A 19,201-nucleotide genomic window follows, 5' to 3' on the forward strand; every position below is an offset into this window, starting at 1 on the left:
CTCTCCTAGTTGTATTCCCATTCGTACAACCTCTTTTGAAGATGATGAACATTAGCTTCTTCCCTACTGATGCCGTGGAGTTCTTTGCAAGATCTATTGCCAAAATCAAGGCGAATCGAGACAAAGGGAAAGAAGTGGTAAGAGCAAGCCTTCTCTTGAGTTAACACTGATGAAAACTTTGGGATGAAGATCTAAACACAGAATAACTGACTGTACAAAACAATGTAGATTTGACTAAATCTCAAACCTTTTGCTCCGTGTACTCCGAATTTATCTTTGCTTATGAAATACTTGACTGGAGATTATAGAGGCAGGAAGGAAGGAAGGAAGAGGGGAGAAAGAACTTGTCCCCTGCACTTGGGAGTCTATTAATACCTATACGTAATAGCCAAGGGAGCCAGTGTAGTGTAGTGTTTAGATTGTCAGACTAGAATCTGGGAGACTCGGGTTCAGATCCTCACTCTGCCATGGAAGCTTGCCAGGTGATCTTGAGCCAGACACACAGGCCGTTTTCACACGCTCCCTGGGAGATCGTGCAAACTCACAGCATGAAGCGTCTTCCTAGCACAATCTCCCAGCACAGTTCCCTTTAATGGCCCAATGACGGCAGGAAAAGGGCCATTAAACGGGATTGTTCCAGAAAATCGCGCTAGGAAGATTCTTTTATGCCTTGAGTTTTGTGGGATCTTTTGGACACGTGGCTGTGTGAAAACGGCCACATACTCAGCCTAACCTACCTCACAGGGTTAGTGTGAGGATAAAATGGAGGATAGGAGAATTATGTAAGCTACTTTAGGTTTCCACTGCAGGGTATAAATGAGTAAGCAAGAAAGAGCCAATCCTCGTATAGATAAGAAAAATGGAACAAAGGGACCAGCTCACAGCTACCATTTAGGCGGATTCCATGTTTGCAGAAAAAACATAATTTAATGTATTTTTTAAAAAAAAATAATTAAAAAAATTAGGTGGTAACAACTCCTGTCCCCAAATAGTAAGAGCACAGATAACAGAAAAAAAACCTGATCTGGACTGGTTACTGCTTTGATAGGATATCTCCCAAAAACCCCTACACATGCCACTTTGAAAGTATTGATAGGGTATCAATAATTCATACAGTGATAAATCATAAATCAGTCATTCTGCACAGGTGAAGAGGCCTTCTAGACTTAAATATTGTCTTCATATTGTACTACATTACCTCTACTCACAATATTGATAGAAGTTCCTAGATCATGGTTCCACCCTTGTCCCACACTGGACTGACCAAAACTGTTTCAACACGTTTGTAGCTGTGATTCTGGGCTGTATCAACAGAAGCATAGTGTCTAGATCACGCAAAGTGATGGTATCACTCTACTCTGCTCTGGTTCAACATCACCTAGAATACTGTGTTCAGTTTTGGGCACCACAATTTAAGGAGGATATAGATAAGTTGGAACATGTCCAAAGGAGGGCAAGGAACATGGTAAGGGGTCTGGAGACCGAGTCCTATGAGGGAAGGTTCAAGGAGCTGGGTATGTTTAGCTTGAAGAGAAGACAATTGAGAGGTGATATGATAACCATCTTCAAGTACTTGAAGGGCTGTCATATAGAGGATGGCGCAGAGTTGTTTTCCACTGGCTCAGAAGGTCAGACCAGAACCAACAGGTTGAAATTAAATCAAAAGAGTTTTCTGCTAAACATTAGGAAGAACTTCCTGACAGTCAGAGCGGCCCTCAGTGGAACAGGCTTCCTCGGGAGGTAGTAGGCTCTCCTTCTTTGGAAGTTTTTAAGCAGAGGCTAGATGGCCATCTGACAGCAATGCTGATTCTGTGAATCTGGGCAGATCATGACGGGGAGGGCAGAATGGATTACATCAGTGCTTAGTTCTTATGGCCCCTTCCTACACACCCAGGTTAATGCCGATCACCATTGCTACCTGACCCCCTACCTGGGGTCAGGTAGCAATTTTCCCCAGGCCATTTCAGCTATGGATCTTGACAGTGTTTTGCCATTTTATGGGAATGGAACAGTGGTCACTGGGTTTGTGTGTGGTGAGGAGGTATTTGTGCAGGGGGTTGGAATAGATGATCCTGGAGGTCCCTTCCAACTATATGAATCTATGATTCTATGATCTGCAGCCAGGTGTGGTGGAGTGCCCTCAAGTCATAGCTGACTTAAGGCAACCCCTGGCAAGGTTTTCATGCCAAGAGGCTAACAGAAATGGTTTGCCATTGCCTGCCTCTTCCATCCTGATCTTTGTTGGAGGTGTCCCATCCAATGACTAACCAAGACCGAGATATGACGAGATCAGACTTACCTGGGTATCCAGGTCACGGCCTGCAGCTGGGTATAAAGATTTTATTCAGTGGCATCTTTAGCTCTGCTTCTTCCTCCAAAGTAGATTCCACTAGAATGAACAGAAACACATCTAAGCAAGTATTGTTTGGGGTTTCTGCCTCTTCCCCAAAAGCAAGGATGTCCAATATTCTCTGCTTATTTCTATTCTGTTGATTGCATTCCCAGGGCAGAGTGGATTTTTTGCAATTGATGATAGAGTCCCAAAAATCAAACAACACAAACAAAAGCAACGGGATGGATCACGTTGATAAAGGTAATTTGCAAATCTTCCTCACTTGGGAGAGATGAGAGAAGTCTATTTTTGTTGCCAGAGAATATTTACCTGGGAAAATACAGAGGTGTCCACTTGGAGGGATTGGTCCAGTTTGGTGTCTGTAATGGAGTAGATTTTTTAAAGCATCCATACAATGCTGCCCCATAATCTTTTTAAAATAATTTTTTTAATTTTTTTTTATTTTATACATATATATATATATATATATATATATATATATATATATAACAACAGAAAATGCATAGAAACTTATACAAGCACTACATTTGAATTTAATTTAAGCTAATATAAAGAATTTTCATAATTTATAACAGCACAATTAGATTATATAATCAGAGGAGTTAGCCGTGTTAGTCTGTAGTAGCAAAATGGTACAGAGTCCAGTAACACCTTTAAGACTAACCAACTTTATTGTTGCATAAGCTTTCAAGGGCCACATCTCTTCCCCTCTCCTTAGCTGCTTATACCCAAACTTCAGTGTCAATGATTTTTAATCAATCATCTCTCCTGTGTTTTATCTTTGTAACATAATTCCCTTAATTTATCTTGGTTTTAACCTAAGTAATCAATCTTTCCATGTTTTCCAGAATTCCATTATTGGTCTATTGTGCACATAGGAAATTAATTTGGCCATTGATGCATATCCGTACATCTTGTCTATCCACTCTGGCATGTCAAGGCACAAATCTGTTTTCCATTTCGCTGCATATAGTACTCTTGCAGCTGTCACCATGGACTGGAAAAGATCTCCCTGTAACATTATTCAATAAAATGTTTAGTAACATATTTTGGGGGGTTTAGCACAAACCTGAGTTTGAGAATCTTCTACATCCTTTCATCTTTCTTTATCCAATATCTTTGTGCTTTCTTATGTTCACCACATAAGATAAAATATTGCATCTATGCACAGATATTGCCAGCACTGTCCACTATAGCCCTTACTAATTCTTGTGATATCTTTGAAATGTATTATACCATCTAAAGAACTTTTTATACCAACTCTCTCTTAACAACAGACAATCTGTAAATTTAATATCTTTAGTCCATAAATCTTCTCATTGATTAATGTGGATGGTTTCTCCAACATTTTTCATCCATTTCAACAGTTTTTAACTTGTTCCATTTCTGTAGGGTATTGCAGTAAAATGTTATAAAATTTCCCTAATAAGTGTTTCAGGTCACCACATATTTGTAATTCAATTCTGTTTTTTCGCTTAAACTGCCACTGTCCCATAATTTCTGGGGGACGGGAAATTGTGGCCATGCAGGGCATGGGGCTGAGGCAAGGAAAGTGTAAGGGAAATTGGCATGTGGGCATTTCATTGCAGCAATGGCACCGAAAAGCATGTGGAGAATCATTACCGTGTGGAAACAGCCTATGAAATAAAACTAAAGATCATAGGAACATGGATAGCAGGTGTGCTGTTTAAAAAGAGTCTGCTGTAATGGTTACAGTGTTGGACTAGGACCTAAGTTCAAATCCAGCCTCTGCTAGGAAGCTTGCTGGGTGGCCTTGGGCCAGTCATTCTCTTTCTCTCCACCTGGCCTACTCTGCACTGTTGTTGCAAGGAATAAAATTAGGATGCAAAGACCACCTACCTCTGCTTGATGCTTCTTGAAATCAGGGAAGAATTAAAAAGTACTAGAGAGCTAGACAGAGCCCATTATTTGTATGCAGACAGTCCATGTTCAAGGGTCTCAGGGCCAAACTACAAGTGATGAATGACACTTGAACGGCAAGTGTATTCCTCCCTGTTCACTTGCCCTCCACTTGCTCTCCACTCGATCCACTTGCCGTTCAAGTGTCAGTTCCATTCTCTAGCCTTGCTTCTCTCATCTGAAAGGAGGTAAAGCCTTTCCATCTGATCTTCATGTTGTCACACACATTGCATACGTTTCAGTTCCAGCCTTCACCATTCCCTTTCTTTCTTCCAAAAGCCTTGACAGAGAATGAGATTCTGGCGCAAGCGGTTATATTTATATTCGCGGGATACGAGGCTACCAGCAACATCCTTGGCTATCTGGCTTATGAACTGGCTGTCCACCCTGATACCCAGCAAAAACTGCAGGAGGAGATTGACTCAGTTCTGCCCAATAAGGTATCGTAGGGTTGATTGATTCGATTTCTAGTCCGCTCTTCCCGCAAACGGGCTCAGCGCGGAGTAACAATGGTTGAAAATTACATTAAAATCATATATAAGATGCAGTTCATACAATAATAAAAATTCTGGATGACGGCCCCAATTTATCCAGCCCCAATAGCATTTCTGTAGGTGGGAGGTGGAGAGAACAGCACAGTCTAACTGATGGAAACTTGGAAGGGGGTTACACTACCCTCCCCTGTACAGGATGCTGGAAGGAAGGCTCAACCATGTGCCTGGTGGAACATCTTCATCTTACAGGCCCGACGAAAAGATAGTATATCTTGCTGTGCCTGGGTTTCTTCAGACAAAGAGTTCCTCCAGGTTGGAGTCAGGACTGAAAAGGCCCTGGCTCTGGTAAAGGCAAGGTGATTTAGATATCAGGATTGGTGAATTTCCTTCTACCATAAACCCTACAAGCCATGGCCGAAAAGAAACTAGATATTGAAGTGATATTGTTGTAATAAAGGCACCTCCGTGCGTGCGCTGGGTGTTTTGCCTTCCCCACATAGCAACTGCAGTCTCTCTCTGCCCCCTTAGAGCTGATTTAAATGTGATGATGGCTGCGGCAAAAGAAATCACCAGTTGGATTTTGCACTTCCACAGAATCTTGATTAAACTGGGCTGCCAGCTGTGCAAATACTGCAAGTTGCTCTTTAAAAGACACAGGAATAGCCACAATTTTTTTCTCACCTGATTTGACCCCGAGAAACCAGTTGTGTTTTAGATCCAGCTGTATCTCTCCCTTCCTAGTCTGAACTTTTACATCATCATGCTACTTTGGTAACGGCAATATCACCCTGTGGCCATGTAGTGTTGGTGCTGCAGTATAGCAGAAAACAATCCAACTGGCATGGTGGCATAAAGAAAAAACACTCCAGTCCTGCAGCTAGAGACCCTGATTTGAGACTCCAAGAGCACGACAGTAAAAGAAACTCTGACTTTCCTTCACAATACACAATGGAAAACTTTTTCATAACATTCTCTCCCAAAGGCTCCAGTCACCTATGATTCAGTCATGCAAATGGAATACCTCGACATGGCAGTGAACGAAACCCTCCGGATGTATCCAGTAGGTGGGCGGCTCGAAAGGGTCTGCAAGAAAGACGTGGAGATAAACGGCCTCACCATTCCAAAGGGAGTTGTGGTGATGGTTGCATCACATGTCATGCATTTTGACCCGGAATATTGGCCTGAACCCAAAGAATTTAGACCAGAAAGGTAAATATTGAATATCTTTGTACCTATTTCTAGATATCAGCAGTGGACAGCTAGAGGCCCGAGTTCTGTATCAGTCCATGTACTTGGTCCAAGAGAATATGGGGCTTTTGGATTATGGTATGAACCGTAACAGGTTATCCACCTCTACTGATGAAGCTAAATACTCTTCTTTCAGTAACTGGTCTCTTCCTGAAGGATGAGTACTTATTTTTAAATGTTTCCTCCCCTCTATTTTGTCCACACAACAACCTTGTGGAGTAAGTTAGCCTGACCATTTCTACAGATTCTCATGTTTAGAAATTTAGTCTCAGGCCTTGATTCAAATTGTGACTGCGCTGTGTGAGGACAGGGGGATTAAGTCTTTCTGCTCTCATTTGTTTCTGAGCCTGAAATAGTAATAGTAATAGTAATAGTAATAGTAATAGTAATAGTAATAGTAATAGTAATAGTAATAGTAATAGTAATAGTAATAGTAATAGTAATAGTAATAGTAATAGTAAGATTTTATACCACCATTCAGGACAACTTAATGCCCATTTGGAGCAGTTTACAAAGAATGTTATTACCCACACAACAATCACCCTGTGAGGTGGGTAGGGCTGAGGGAGCCCCTAGAAGCTGTGACTGACCCAAGGTGACTGTCATGGGCTGGGCCCGCCCAAGCTGGGAGTCCAGGTACTAGCACAAAGCCAAGGGGTGTTAAAAAGTCACAAGCCAGGTCCAGTCCGTAGTCAGAGCACAAGGTTAATGCCAGGGTTGCCTCCAGGATCCAAAAAGCCAAGCCAAGTCCAGTCCGTAAGTCAGAGCACGAGGGTATCGAATCAAGGTGCAGGCAAGAGCAAGACACAAGGTACCAGGGAGTGGTTGCAGGTAGTTGACACGTTGCTTCCACGCCTGGCAGTTGCTCCTGACTGGCTTTTATAGCCAGGCGTGATTTTCAGCCAGCTGCTGGGGCTCCATCCTGATGCTACTCATCATCACTCTCCAGCAGCTGGCGTTGGCTCAGGAGACGAGCACTGCGCCGTCTCTCCTGCAGTTCCAGTCTCTGGCGCTGCCTGCGGCGCTCTCTAGGTGTGGGTGAGCCTGGGGGGGTGGAAGCCCCTGGCTGGGCTTCCCCTGTGGTGCTGGCAGTCCCTGACTGAGCCTCCCCTGTGGAAGTTCCTGGCTGAGCTTCCCCTGTGGTATTGGGGCTAGAGGGTGCTGGTGTCTCAGCTGCTAGCTGTGAGCCTTGATCAGCCAGCAGCTGCTGCTCATGATTGCTGGCTTCTGCTGAGTCAGGGCTAGGGCTGGCTACACAGAACTCTTCTTCTCCTGAGGAGTCCTGGCTGGCTACACGAGGCTCCTCTCCTCCAGAGGAGACCTCACTCTCAGACTGGGCTATGACACCATCCCCCCTCCCAAGGCCCCCCCTCCTCTGTGGCCCGGGCGCCCCCGGTTTCTGAGGATAGGCCCGATGGAATTGTCGGACTAGACGGGGGGCATGAATGTTCACAGCCGGCTCCCATGAGCGGTCTTCCGGTGCATACCCCTTCCAGTCCACCAAGTACTGCACTTGCCCCCGCCGGCGACGGGAGTCCAGGATCTGGGCGACCTCATATTCTTCTTGCCCCTCAATGGTAATCGGAGGTGGAGGAGGTGGTGGCCCGGGATGGTGCAGGTCTGGGGGTGACGCCGGGACTAGAAGGGACCGATGAAACACGGGATGGATCGGGAGGGTCGGTGGTAGTTGCAGGCGGTAGGCTACGGGGTTCACCTGGTCGGTGATCACGAAGGGTCCAAGGAACCGAGCATCCAGCTTTTTGGAGGGCCGTTGGCTGCGGATATGGCTGGTAGATAACCAGACCTGGTCACCTACGGACAGGGGAACACCAGGTTGCCGTTTCCGATCCGCAGCTCCCTTGTAGTTTTCCTTGGCAAGCTGGAGTTGCTCCCGCAACAGCTCATGCATGGATTGAAGTTCCTGGAGGCGATCGTCCGCAGCTGGGATTCCTGACGAGGGTGTGGTGCTAGGAAAGAAGCGAGGGTGATGGCCATAGTTAGCCATAAAGGGGGTCTGTTGGGTGGAGGAGTGCACTGCATTGTTATATGCGAACTCGGCCAAAGGCAGTAGGGCTAGCCAGTCATCCTGTTGATGGTTTGTATAGCATCTCAGATACTGCTCCAGGGTTGCATTGGTGCGTTCCGTTTGCCCGTCGGACTGGGGATGGTGTGCTGAGGATAAGTGGACTTGGGTGCCAAGAAGGGAGTGCAGTGCCCGCCAAAACCTAGAGGTGAATTGAACTCCCCGATCGGAAATTACATGGTCCGGTCGCCCGTGAAGTCGAAAGACATGCTGAAGGTACAGGTGTGCAGTGTCCTGAGCGGTGGGGGGTCCAGAACAGGGAATGAAATGGGCCATTTTTGTGAATAAGTCCACCACCACCAGGATGCAGGTATGGCCTTCGGAGCAGGGCAGATCTGTAATGAAGTCCATGGAAATAGTCCTCCATGGCCCGGTGGGTGTGGGTAGCGGATGCAGAAGGCCGGAGGGTTTGCCAGGGGAATCCTTGGCCCGCCTACACGTCTCACAGGCTGCCACGTACCGGGCCACATCTGATTGCACCCGGGGCCACCAGAAGTCACGGGTCAAGAGATGGGTTGTCTTGTGGCGACCGAAGTGCCCAGCGGGTCTGGAATCATGGACCAGTTGCAGGACTTTCGTTCGCAGCGGGCCAGGTGGTACATAAATTCGGCCTCGATGGGTCAGTAGCCCCTCTTCCTCTGCGAAGCCATCCGCCTGGAGCTGGTGCGGCTCCCGGACCTTCTGGAGGTATTTCTGGGCAACTGGGTCCAGTACCTGTTGAGCCAGTATCTCCTCAACCAGCCCCTGGGAGGGTTGCGCGGCAGCGAAAGTTTCGGGAGCCAGGATAGTAGTTAGAGGCTCTTCCCAGCCTGAGGATGAGTTGTACTCTGGTTTCCGGGACAGAGCATCGGCTTTCTTATTCTGGGAACTGGGGACATACGTGATCCTGAAGTCAAAGCGGGAGAAGAACAATGACCAGCGGATCTGCCTCTGGTTGAGGCGGCGGGCGGTTTGGAGATGTTCCAGGTTCCGGTGATCAGTGAGCACTCGGACAGGGTGTTGAGCCCCCTCCAGATGGTGCCGCCAAACCTCGAAGGCTGCCTTTATTGCCAGCAGCTCCCGCTCCCAGATGGTATAGTTCCTTTCTGCAGGGGTAAGCTGGCGAGAGTAGTAGGCACAGGGTTGGGGGACGCTGGAGGAGGTTGCACGTTGTGAGAGCACCGCTCCGATGGCAGTGCTGGAGGCGTCCGCCTCAACTACGAAGGGTAGCTGGGGATCTGGGTATCGGAGTACCGGTTGTGTGATGAAGCGTGCCTTCAAGGTCTGGAATGCCTCATTGGCTTCCGGTGTCCAATGGAAGGGTTCTCGAGGCCGGAGAAGCCGGGTAAGGGGAACAGCTATGGATGCAAACTGGGGGATGAACTGCCGATAGTAGTTGGCAAACCCCAGAAATCGTTGCACATCCTTCCGTGAGCGGGGGGGTTGCCAGGTCTGTACCGCTTCGACCTTAGCTGGGTCCATTTGGATACCCCGGGGCGAGATCACATGGCCGAGGAATTCTACAGCAGGCAGGTGGAATGCACATTTTTCCAGCTTGGCAAACAGGCCATGCTGCCGGAGTCTTTGCAGCACCATGCGCACGTGCTGGGGGTGTCGAGCCGGGTTCCGGGAATAAATTAATATATCATCCAAGTAAATGATGACGAACTGATCCAGCAGGTCACGAAAGATATCATTCATAAACCTCTGAAACACCGAGGGCGCGTTAGTCAGGCCAAAGGGCATTACCATGTACTCGTATTGTCCATACCTGGTACTAAAGGCAGTTTTCCACTCATCGCCTTCCCGGATGCGCACTAGGTTGTAGGCTCCCCGAAGATCCAGCTTGGTGTAGATCTGGGCTCCCTTAACTTGCTCCAGGAGGTCGGAGATCAGTGGCAGTGGATACCGGTCTCGGACAGAGATTTTGTTCAGGGCCCGGTAGTCATTGCAGAGCCGGAGTTCTCCACTTTTCTTTTTAACAAAGAGGACTGGGGCAGAGGTGGGCGAGGTGGAGGGGCGGATGAATCCTCGACGCAGATTGGTTGTGAGGAAGTCCCGGAGTGCGGTCAGCTCAGGCTCTGATAACGAGTACAGGCGTCCCACTGGCAGGGGGGCGCCGGGGATTAAGTCAATAGCACAGTCATACGGCCGATGCGGGGGGAGTTGGTCTGCCCCTTTTTCCTCAAACACATCTGCAAAATCTGCATATATCTCCGGTAGTGCAAAGGCCCCTTGTGCAGCGGCTGCAATTGGACCCGTGTGTTTATTTTCATGTGGGCAGGGTGTCCGGAAGCGAAGGTCCTGCTGGCCCCACCGAATAACCGGATCATGGCAACAGAGCCAGGAGAGCCCCAGGACCAGCGGAAAGTGGGGGATGCCCACAACATCGAAGCAGAGCTGCTCGCGGTGATGCTGGATCTGCAAGAGAAGGTCCTGGGTTTCCTTGACCACTGGCCCAGAACGCAGAGGCCGCCCATCAATGGCCTCCACTACGGTGGGGGTCTTCTTTGCCCGCAAGGGAATCCTGTGCTGTGCGGCAAACTTGATATCCATGAAGCAGCGGGATGCCCCTGAATCTACCATGGCATACACAAATAGGCATCGGCCGTCAGGCAGGCACAGCTTTACAGGCACCAGGAATGGTTCGGGATGGTCACAGGAGGCATTGGCTGTTCCAACAAGTTGTTTAGCAGGAGTCCGCTCCAGAGCTAAAGCTGGGGCCCTCCTTTTTGCAGGGCAGTCATTGGCATAGTGGCCCACCCCACCACAGTACCAGCAGAGGTTGTGGGTGTGACGCCGCTCCTTCTCCTCAGGAGGCAAATGGGTACAAGGCATGCTCGAGGGTGCTAGTTCTGCTGCCTTGGCAGGTGAGGCCTGGGGCGGAGGACAGCTTAGCACACGGGCTTGTCTCCGGTTCTCTAGCCGCCCATCGATTCGCAAGCATAGGAGAATGAGCGCTTGTAGTTCTCTCGGTCGTTCGGATCGGGCCACTTCATCCAATACCTCCTCAGGTAGGCCCTCCAGGTACTGGTCGGCGAGGGCAGCTTCGTTCCAGCCCAGGTCCTGGGCCAGTAACTGGAATTCAGTGGTGTATTGGGCCACAGTCCCATTCCCCTGGGTGAGGGCACGTATTCTTTGGTTTGCTTTGATGGCCTTCAGGGGGTTCACAAAGGCGGCAGAAATGTGGGCCACAAAGTTTGGGAAATCCCCTAGCAGTGGGGATTTGGCCAGTAACAAGGGTGTGGCCCATCTTGCCGCCTGCCCCTTTAACAGGCTGAGGATAAAGCCGACCTTGCTTTTATCTGTGGGAAAGTCTCTGGCCCGGAGTTCAATATATAGCTGGCAGCGGGCAAGAAATGCTGGGAATTCCTCCACATCGCCCTCAAAACTGTCAGGAAGCTTCACTGGGCATTTAGCAGGCGGCAGTGCAGCAGGGGCAGCAAGTAGGGTGGCAATCTGCTGCTGCAAAGTCACCAGTGCTTGAGTCAATTGCAGTACCTGATCCTGCAGCAGAGCCAGGCTCCCCAGGGTGGGCATCGCCGTGTCCATGCTGGGAAGTTTTGTGGTGGAAGCAATCTGTCATGGGCTGGGCCCGCCCAAGCTGGGAGTCCAGGTACTAGCACGAAGCCAAGGGGTGTTAAAAAGTCACAAGCCAGGTCCAGTCCGTAGTCAGAGCACAAGGTTAATGCCAGGGTTGCCTCCAGGATCCAAAAAGCCAAGCCAAGTCCAGTCCGTAAGTCAGAGCACGAGGGTATCGAATCAAGGTGCAGGCAAGAGCAAGACACAAGGTACCAGGGAGTGGTTGCAGGTAGTTGACACGTTGCTTCCACGCCTGGCAGTTGCTCCTGACTGGCTTTTATAGCCAGGCGTGATTTTCAGCCAGCTGCTGGGGCTCCATCCTGATGCTACTCATCATCACTCTCCAGCAGCTGGCGTTGGCTCAGGAGACGAGCACTGCGCCGTCTCTCCTGCAGTTCCAGTCTCTGGCGCTGCCTGCAGCGCTCTCTAGGTGTGGGTGAGCCTGGGGGGGTGGAAGCCCCTGGCTGGGCTTCCCCTGTGGTGCTGGCAGTCCCTGACTGAGCCTCCCCTGTGGAAGTTCCTGGCTGAGCTTCCCCTGTGGTATTGGGGCTAGAGGGTGCTGGTGTCTCAGCTGCTAGCTGTGAGCCTTGATCAGCCAGCAGCTGCTGCTCATGATTGCTGGCTTCTGCTGAGTCAGGGCTAGGGCTGGCTACACAGAACTCTTCTTCTCCTGAGGAGTCCTGGCTGGCTACACGAGGCTCCTCTCCTCCAGAGGAGACCTCACTCTCAGACTGGGCTATGACAGTGACCCAGCTGGCTTCAAGTGGAGGAGTGAGGAATCAAACCCGGTTCTCCAGATTAGAGTCCTGCCACCCTTAACCACTACACCAATCTTGCTCTGGAGAGTTGCTTATTTTGCCCCCTTGAGGAATGTCATATGTCACCTTATAGCGCATAATTCTCTCCTCTGATTGGCCATTCTGATATCACATAATATGATGAACTAGTGTCTGATATACAGTCAATCTGTGAGATTTGACAGTACGTACCTTATATTATTATCAGATCAACTAGCCTTTTCCTAAATAACAAAGCACGCCCCTTCCTCTTTTTGTCTGGAAACAGGTTCAGTCCAGAGATGAAAGACAAAATAAACCCGTACGTCTTCATGCCTTTTGGAGCCGGTCCCAGAAATTGCATCGGAATGAGGTTTGCCCTCCTTATAATAAAGGTCTCTATTGCCAGCCTGATGCAGCATTTCACCTTCAAGCCCTGCAAAGAAACACAGGTGAGAAATCTGCACCCATTTGTGCTTATCTAGGCAAAAGACAGCCAGTCAGCATGAAATTGCATTTTCCCTCTGCATTTGTTTCTTATAAAGTCTCTCTGTTCGCCTTAGCAGCCAAGAAAATTTGGGCTAGAGCTGTTTCCAGAGATAGCAATGGTTTTAACTGACTGGTATTTTCTGCCTAGATCATTTTAATCTTTTAATATTTATATGTTAGAGTGTTCTACCTCTGCATGTAATGAATGAACCATGCCAAAAATAGCATGGGGCAAGCGTAACCTCTAGGGGGAATGCTGCATATGTTGATATGCATAGTGTTGTGTATCCTGAAAGACACCACCCGTGTATGCACTGTTCAATCATTTAGCCCTCATCCCCCAACGGAGTCAGTCAGCATTAAATTATGTTTTTTCTCTGCAGCAGAGACACTGCACGCAGTGAATGGCCCATGCTGAAGATAGCATGTGTCAAGCGTAACCTCTAGGGGGAATGCTGCCTATGTTGACCTGCATAGTGTCGTGTATCCTGAAAAACACAACCTGTGTATGCACTGTTCAATCATTTAGCCCTCACCCCCCAACGGAGATGAAGCCTGCACAATCACATGCAGTACAGATTATCCTTTCATTGGGGACATCTATATACAGAATTAGATTCACACATTCAAGTGTATCTTCTAAGGTGCTGCTCAGTGTGGGCCCTAAAGAATCAACTAGAGACACCTTTTGATTTGTGCGGGGACACACATCTGCATGGAGGGTTTTTTTATGTGCAACTAATTGCCTGTGACCTCAACTTGGGCACCCCCTTACCAGCATCTAGACTGTGTGAGGAAGAGGGCAAGCCATAATGCCCCGGTCAAAGGGATATTTGCACCTTCTTCCTTCTTCTCTCCTGGTCCTTCTCTGGATAGAGACAACCACCAAGCATCTTCTTCTGCATTCCCAGTGATGTTCACTTCCTGGCTCCTTGGCCTGATGAGCAGGCCTTTACTCATGAGTTGTCTCTTACTCACAAGGAGGAACTTTTCTCTTGGTTGTGGTCACTATATAAAGATAAGGAACAGTCTGCCCATCACATCTGCAGCAAAGATGTCGCTCCCGACCTAACTTCCCTAGATAGATCCTCTTCTTCCCTTGGTCTCTAGTGGCAAACTGGGGGGCAGGGAGGGAGTCTTTGAATCAGCAGAGATCTTAAGTTCTTCAGAGCAGGGAATGTAAGTAGGATAAGGGGAAGAGAGCAGCCCCGTGGTAGAACATCTGCCTTCATGTAGAAAACACCAGGTTGAACCCCTCCCATATCGCCAGCTAAAATTATTAGCTGGATTGCCTGAGACCCTGGACAGCTGCTGCTGTTTGTTATAAATGATTAATAATATTAATAATGGCATTTGATTTATATACCACCCTTCAGGATAACTTAACACCCCCTCAGAGCAGTTTATTATTATCCGCACAACAAAACACCCTATGAGGTGGGTGGGGCTGAGAGAGCTAGGACTGACCCAAGGTCCCCCAGCTGGCTTCAAGTGGAGGACTGAGGAATCAAACCCGGTTCTCTAGATTAGAGTCTCATGCTTTTAACCACTACACCAAATGGTGGTGATGATGATGATTTAATTTATAGCCCACTCAGGTTAGCCTGATCTCGTCAGGTCTCAGAAGCTAAGCAGGGTCAGCCTTGGTTAGTAATTGGATGGAAGACCTCCAACAAAGACCAAGGTTGCAGAAGCAGGCAATGGCAAACCACCTCTGATAGTTTTTTGCCATGAAAACCCCACCAGAGGTAGCCATAAGTCGGTGATGACCTGAGGGCACTCTCCACCACCACCTCCCTGCAAGCAGGCTCAGAGGTGGTTACAACAAAAAAATTTAAAAGTATTTAGGGATGGTCAAATGAACTTCATTTCATCTGTCACCACTACAACTTTCATATATATTATATATATTATATATAAATATATATATTATATATAAATATTTGTAGAGGAAAAAGAAAGAGAAAGAGATCAGAAAAGAGAAAAAAAAGGAACAAAGGGGCAAAGAAGAAAATAGGGAAATAAAGAAAAAGAAAAAATCAAAAAGAAAAGAAAAATACACATATCTCTTATGGCCCAGTTACATCACTACTCAATATAGTTTTAAACAACATATTTGAGTCCTTTTACATTTTTGGCAAATTCAAGTCTTTATGCTTATTTGTAATCCATTTGTAAAACAGTGTCCAAGGTCCAGCTTTCAACTCCAACTTTCCATGCACTCGCTTGCACAGCCACATTTCAATTTGCTCTATATGGGAACATTCACGTGTTTGGTATCAGTTCCTCCTCATCTGCTAAAAGTATCCCAGGCTCCCTTGCTTTAAAAAAAAAAAATTATTGTGAGGACCCAGTGTTTTCCATTTTTCCCTTCAGATAACGATGTGGTCTGAAATTGATGCAAACTGTTGCATTACATTTCTACAAAGAAATACCTCTGGATATGTCTTTCTTTGCTAAACCTGTAGTTAATCTTTGATAAGGAAATCATCTGTCCACAAATACCGAATTCGCATTTTCCTCCACCTCCCACATCGTTCATTAAAATGTAGATCTTGACGCTTTTTCACACCTTAAAGAAAAGCAAATCGGCAAATCAGGAGCCTACAATACTTGCTCTACAGTATCCATCCCTGAAAGTTCTCACTACAAAAACAGAGCTGAAATGGCGCTTCACCCTCCCGACTCATTTGCAAATGCAATCACACAAAGGGAGCTCCAGTGAAAGTGGCATGCACATGTGCCGAGCAAGAGACAGCCTGCATGTGAAATGAGGGCCACACATAAAATCCTGTGGTTGAGCATCCCAAGGTACTTTATAACATGGATTTCCACTCTGTCAATAGAAAGCAGCTTCATGTATTCAGATATATGTTACTATGAAAAATCCTTAGCTCAGTCGTAGAGCATCTTCAATTCCCAGCATCTCCAGTTAAAAGAATCAGGTAATAAGGTGGTGGGCTATTCCTATTCCTATGCGTGTTTCCTGAACCTGTGGAGTTGAGGAGATGCTCGATACTCGCTTGTTAGCAAGAAGAACTCCAGAAATTTGGGGGCAGTGAACTGTAGAGGCAACACATGAGTGAAGCAGGGGGTGGGGGGGATAGAGTGGTTTATCGATTTATGTTACTTATAGTATGACTTTCTCACTGAGACTCAAGGCAGATTATACAATGCGAAGCAGTACAGTTAATTTCAAAGGCATTTCAATAAACTGTATAATTGGGTCTAGAAATGCAATTTGCCAATTGTAAAGTTCTTCCCGTTAAATAAATAAAATCAATAAAAAAGAAAGAGAAAAAAGGAAAGAAAAAAGGTAGAGAAACAATTCGCATAGCTTTAAAATTAGCAGGAATCAAATCCAGAGTTGGAGAAATGCTAAACAGAGCATAAACAATTCTAATGCACAGACCTTTAATAGGGATGTTGTCAGATGGAAGGGATGTTTACTGATGGAAGCTCTTAAAAGACAACGAATGTCTTCTAGAAGAAGCTCAGCGTCTGAGATACCTTTGAGCGCAAATCCTGTAATCTTCCCTAGCCAAAAATATCTGAAGTTTTACATCTCTCAGAAAACTGGTTGCATGGCTTCTAAGTATGATCCCTTTTTTCTCTTTTTGATGTCACAGATCCCTTTGAAGCTGTCGACAAAAGGTTTGCCAAGACCAAGCAAACCTATCATTTTGAAATTCGTTCCCAGAGCCACCGCTTCACAGTAGCAGAGTTTCTATCTAACACCTTTTTAAGGAACATGTAATACAATTTGGTCATTTTTTATTCTGGACTTGAGACCCCCCCCCTTATACTATAGGTTTTTGGGGAGGGGGGGACTCCACAGCTGAATCCATGTGCTGGGCCATGGACTTCCACCTCAAAGTCTGGCCTTAACAGCACCATCGAAGGATTATCTCAGCTACTGCATCAAAACTGCTGCTTGCCGGATGGAAGCGTCAGATCTCCAGTTCCAGATCACTTATGGATAAACTAGAGACAAAGCCCATTGTGGAGAAAAAATACAATGTGGTCTAGAAAGAGGAGGGCAGGCGGGCAGGCATTCACTCCTCCTCCATCACTGATTCCAGCTGGTGAAGGAAGGGGAATGGGCATTGTCATCTGCTCCATGCCTGATACATGCCGAGTAAAGGTGGGGGGTGGGGTGGGCATTGGCTCATGTTCTGTGCCTGACTATGGCTGGGCGAGGGGGGGCACCGCAAAGAGATCTTGCAGCATTGTGGTCTTATTGTTTATGGACCTGGCATTAAACAACATCAGTGTCGAAGTAAGGTTCTTTTTCCTAGCTCCATCACCAACGTTTCTCAGGATGGGACGCAGGTTAGAAGGGCACTGAGCCATTCCATATCTCCGTGCCCTTCTCCACTGAGACCAGCTCCCACCTTCATACCTCCCACATCCTCAGAGGACTGGGATCCCTGACCCCATACCGGTCCTCCTCCCTATGTCCACCATCATCCAACTTACTCTCCATTCCTCACAACAACAACAGGCGAGCACAAGATTAATTCAAGCAACTGAGGCAGTTCAAGATGTTCTTAAAGTACCTCAGACACAGAGAAGGGTGGGGCTGAGAGGCTGGCTTCTCTCTCACAGGCAGGCAGGTGGTTGCTCTTCTCCTTCCCTACCTCTCCTTCCCTCCCTCCATCTCCCTCCCTCCTTTCTTTTTCTTCTGAGAACCAGGATGGCAGTAATTGTTGCACACAGAAAGGGGTGGCCTCTATCCAGAAACATGAGAAGAGTTTAAGAGTATTTACAGTAGAGCTTTTTTGTTCACAACATTCAAACATGAGAACAAATTGAGTGCAAAAAGATTTCCCATGTCTCCAAGAAAATTACACAAAACAACTGCAGAAGCTACGTCATGCAGAATGCTGCACCAAAATGTTGATTGGAGTGATTTTTTCCTCATCTTTTCTGGCTCCAAAGCATTATGTGGCTTGGTGCCAGCATACCTTAAGATTCACTTCTCCCACATGAAGGTAACTGTCTGTATCAGTCCTTTTTGGAAGCCCTGCTTGTATGCCCCCACCGTTTCAGCCTAGGATGTGGCAACCCAAAAGAGCTTCAAGTGTTATGAGGAATAGGAATACCTAACTTTTTAATGATTCATATGTCTTCAGGTTTTTATTGTTGGTTGTGACTCTTTCTTTATAATAGAATCATCTGATTATGCATAACATAACCAGGCATAACACCAAGTCACAAGACATAACCATGCACAAAACCAAGTCACATTTCTGGAGAGTGGAATGGATCCTGAAAAAAACCTGAGGTCTATACCTGGTTAAAAGCTCTCTGCCACACAATCATATCATCATGAATAGTGAATTGTTTCCCTTTGGGGGCAGAGGAATCAACCCTTCCAACTTTGACTCTGAGAAAGGACCTATTGGGGAACATGACCACATTCATGCTTCTATTTCCATGCTTCTAAATCCAGCTTCTATTTCTTTCTTATCATTAAAAGACACTGTTTCTCCAGCAGAGTTGTTGAAAGAAATGCTTTGAAGAAATGGGTGGAGTTAGTTGAAAAGAGAAAACAGTAAAGATACTACTTCTAATGATGAGTTTTATTCTTTTTGCATCCGCTCATCCACATTTAGAAGAAAATCTAATTATATTTGTTTGCTACATCTCCTTAAATATCTTACACAACATATATCCCAATACAGCAAGTCCCTAAATAGGCTTACTCAGTAGTACATCCCACTGGGTGCAATGGAAATATGTTTTACCTCAAAGTTTGATCCTTTAACTTTCCTTTTTAATGTTGGGTCAGGTTACTTGTTTTGGTCAGATCATAAGAAGACAAGACTCTACGGAAAAGTCAGTAATACTAGGAAAAGTGGAAGGTAGTAGGAAATGAGGAAGACCCAAAATGAGATGGCTTGACTTTATTAAAGAAGCCATGCCTGCTAGCCTGTATATGATAGGACGTTGAGGAGGTCTTTCATGTATAGGAGGTGATTTGATGGCACATAACTAGAGATAGGCATGAACCGAAATACGAACCAAAATTAAGCACAAACGTGGCTGGTTCATGGTTTGCGAACCAGCAGTTCATCAGATCCCATTTCTGACGAACTGCCATGAACTTTAGGCTGGTTCATTTGGTTCGTTTTTTGGTTCGTCAGTGCAGCAGCTGGGTGCCAATCAATTCAGTTTCCTGGCTAACAGGGGATGGTCTTCCTGAAGACCTTCTGCTGGACCGGAAGTGACCTTCTGCTGACCTGGAAATGATGATTTTCTGACCTGGATTTGA

The 19,201-nt window shown here is 46.7% G+C and overlaps 1 protein-coding gene across 1 annotated transcript in view; it reads left to right on the top strand.

Annotated features, from left to right (window-relative positions):
- Positions 1-18,292, top strand: part of LOC129338607 (cytochrome P450 3A21-like) — a 39,856-nt gene extending 21,564 nt beyond the window's left edge. The window contains exons 8-13 of the mRNA XM_054992971.1: positions 10-137; positions 2,506-2,593; positions 4,553-4,713; positions 5,750-5,976; positions 12,725-12,887; positions 16,554-18,292. Of these exons, the coding sequence (XP_054848946.1) occupies positions 10-137; positions 2,506-2,593; positions 4,553-4,713; positions 5,750-5,976; positions 12,725-12,887; positions 16,554-16,643 (857 nt within the window). The 3' untranslated portion in view covers positions 16,644-18,292. The remainder of the gene's footprint in view (positions 1-9; positions 138-2,505; positions 2,594-4,552; positions 4,714-5,749; positions 5,977-12,724; positions 12,888-16,553) is intronic.
- The last annotated feature ends 909 nt before the right edge of the window (positions 18,293-19,201 follow it).

Source organism: Eublepharis macularius, chromosome 12, assembly GCF_028583425.1.
Source record: "Eublepharis macularius isolate TG4126 chromosome 12, MPM_Emac_v1.0, whole genome shotgun sequence".
Lineage (NCBI taxonomy): Eukaryota > Metazoa > Chordata > Lepidosauria > Squamata > Eublepharidae > Eublepharis > Eublepharis macularius.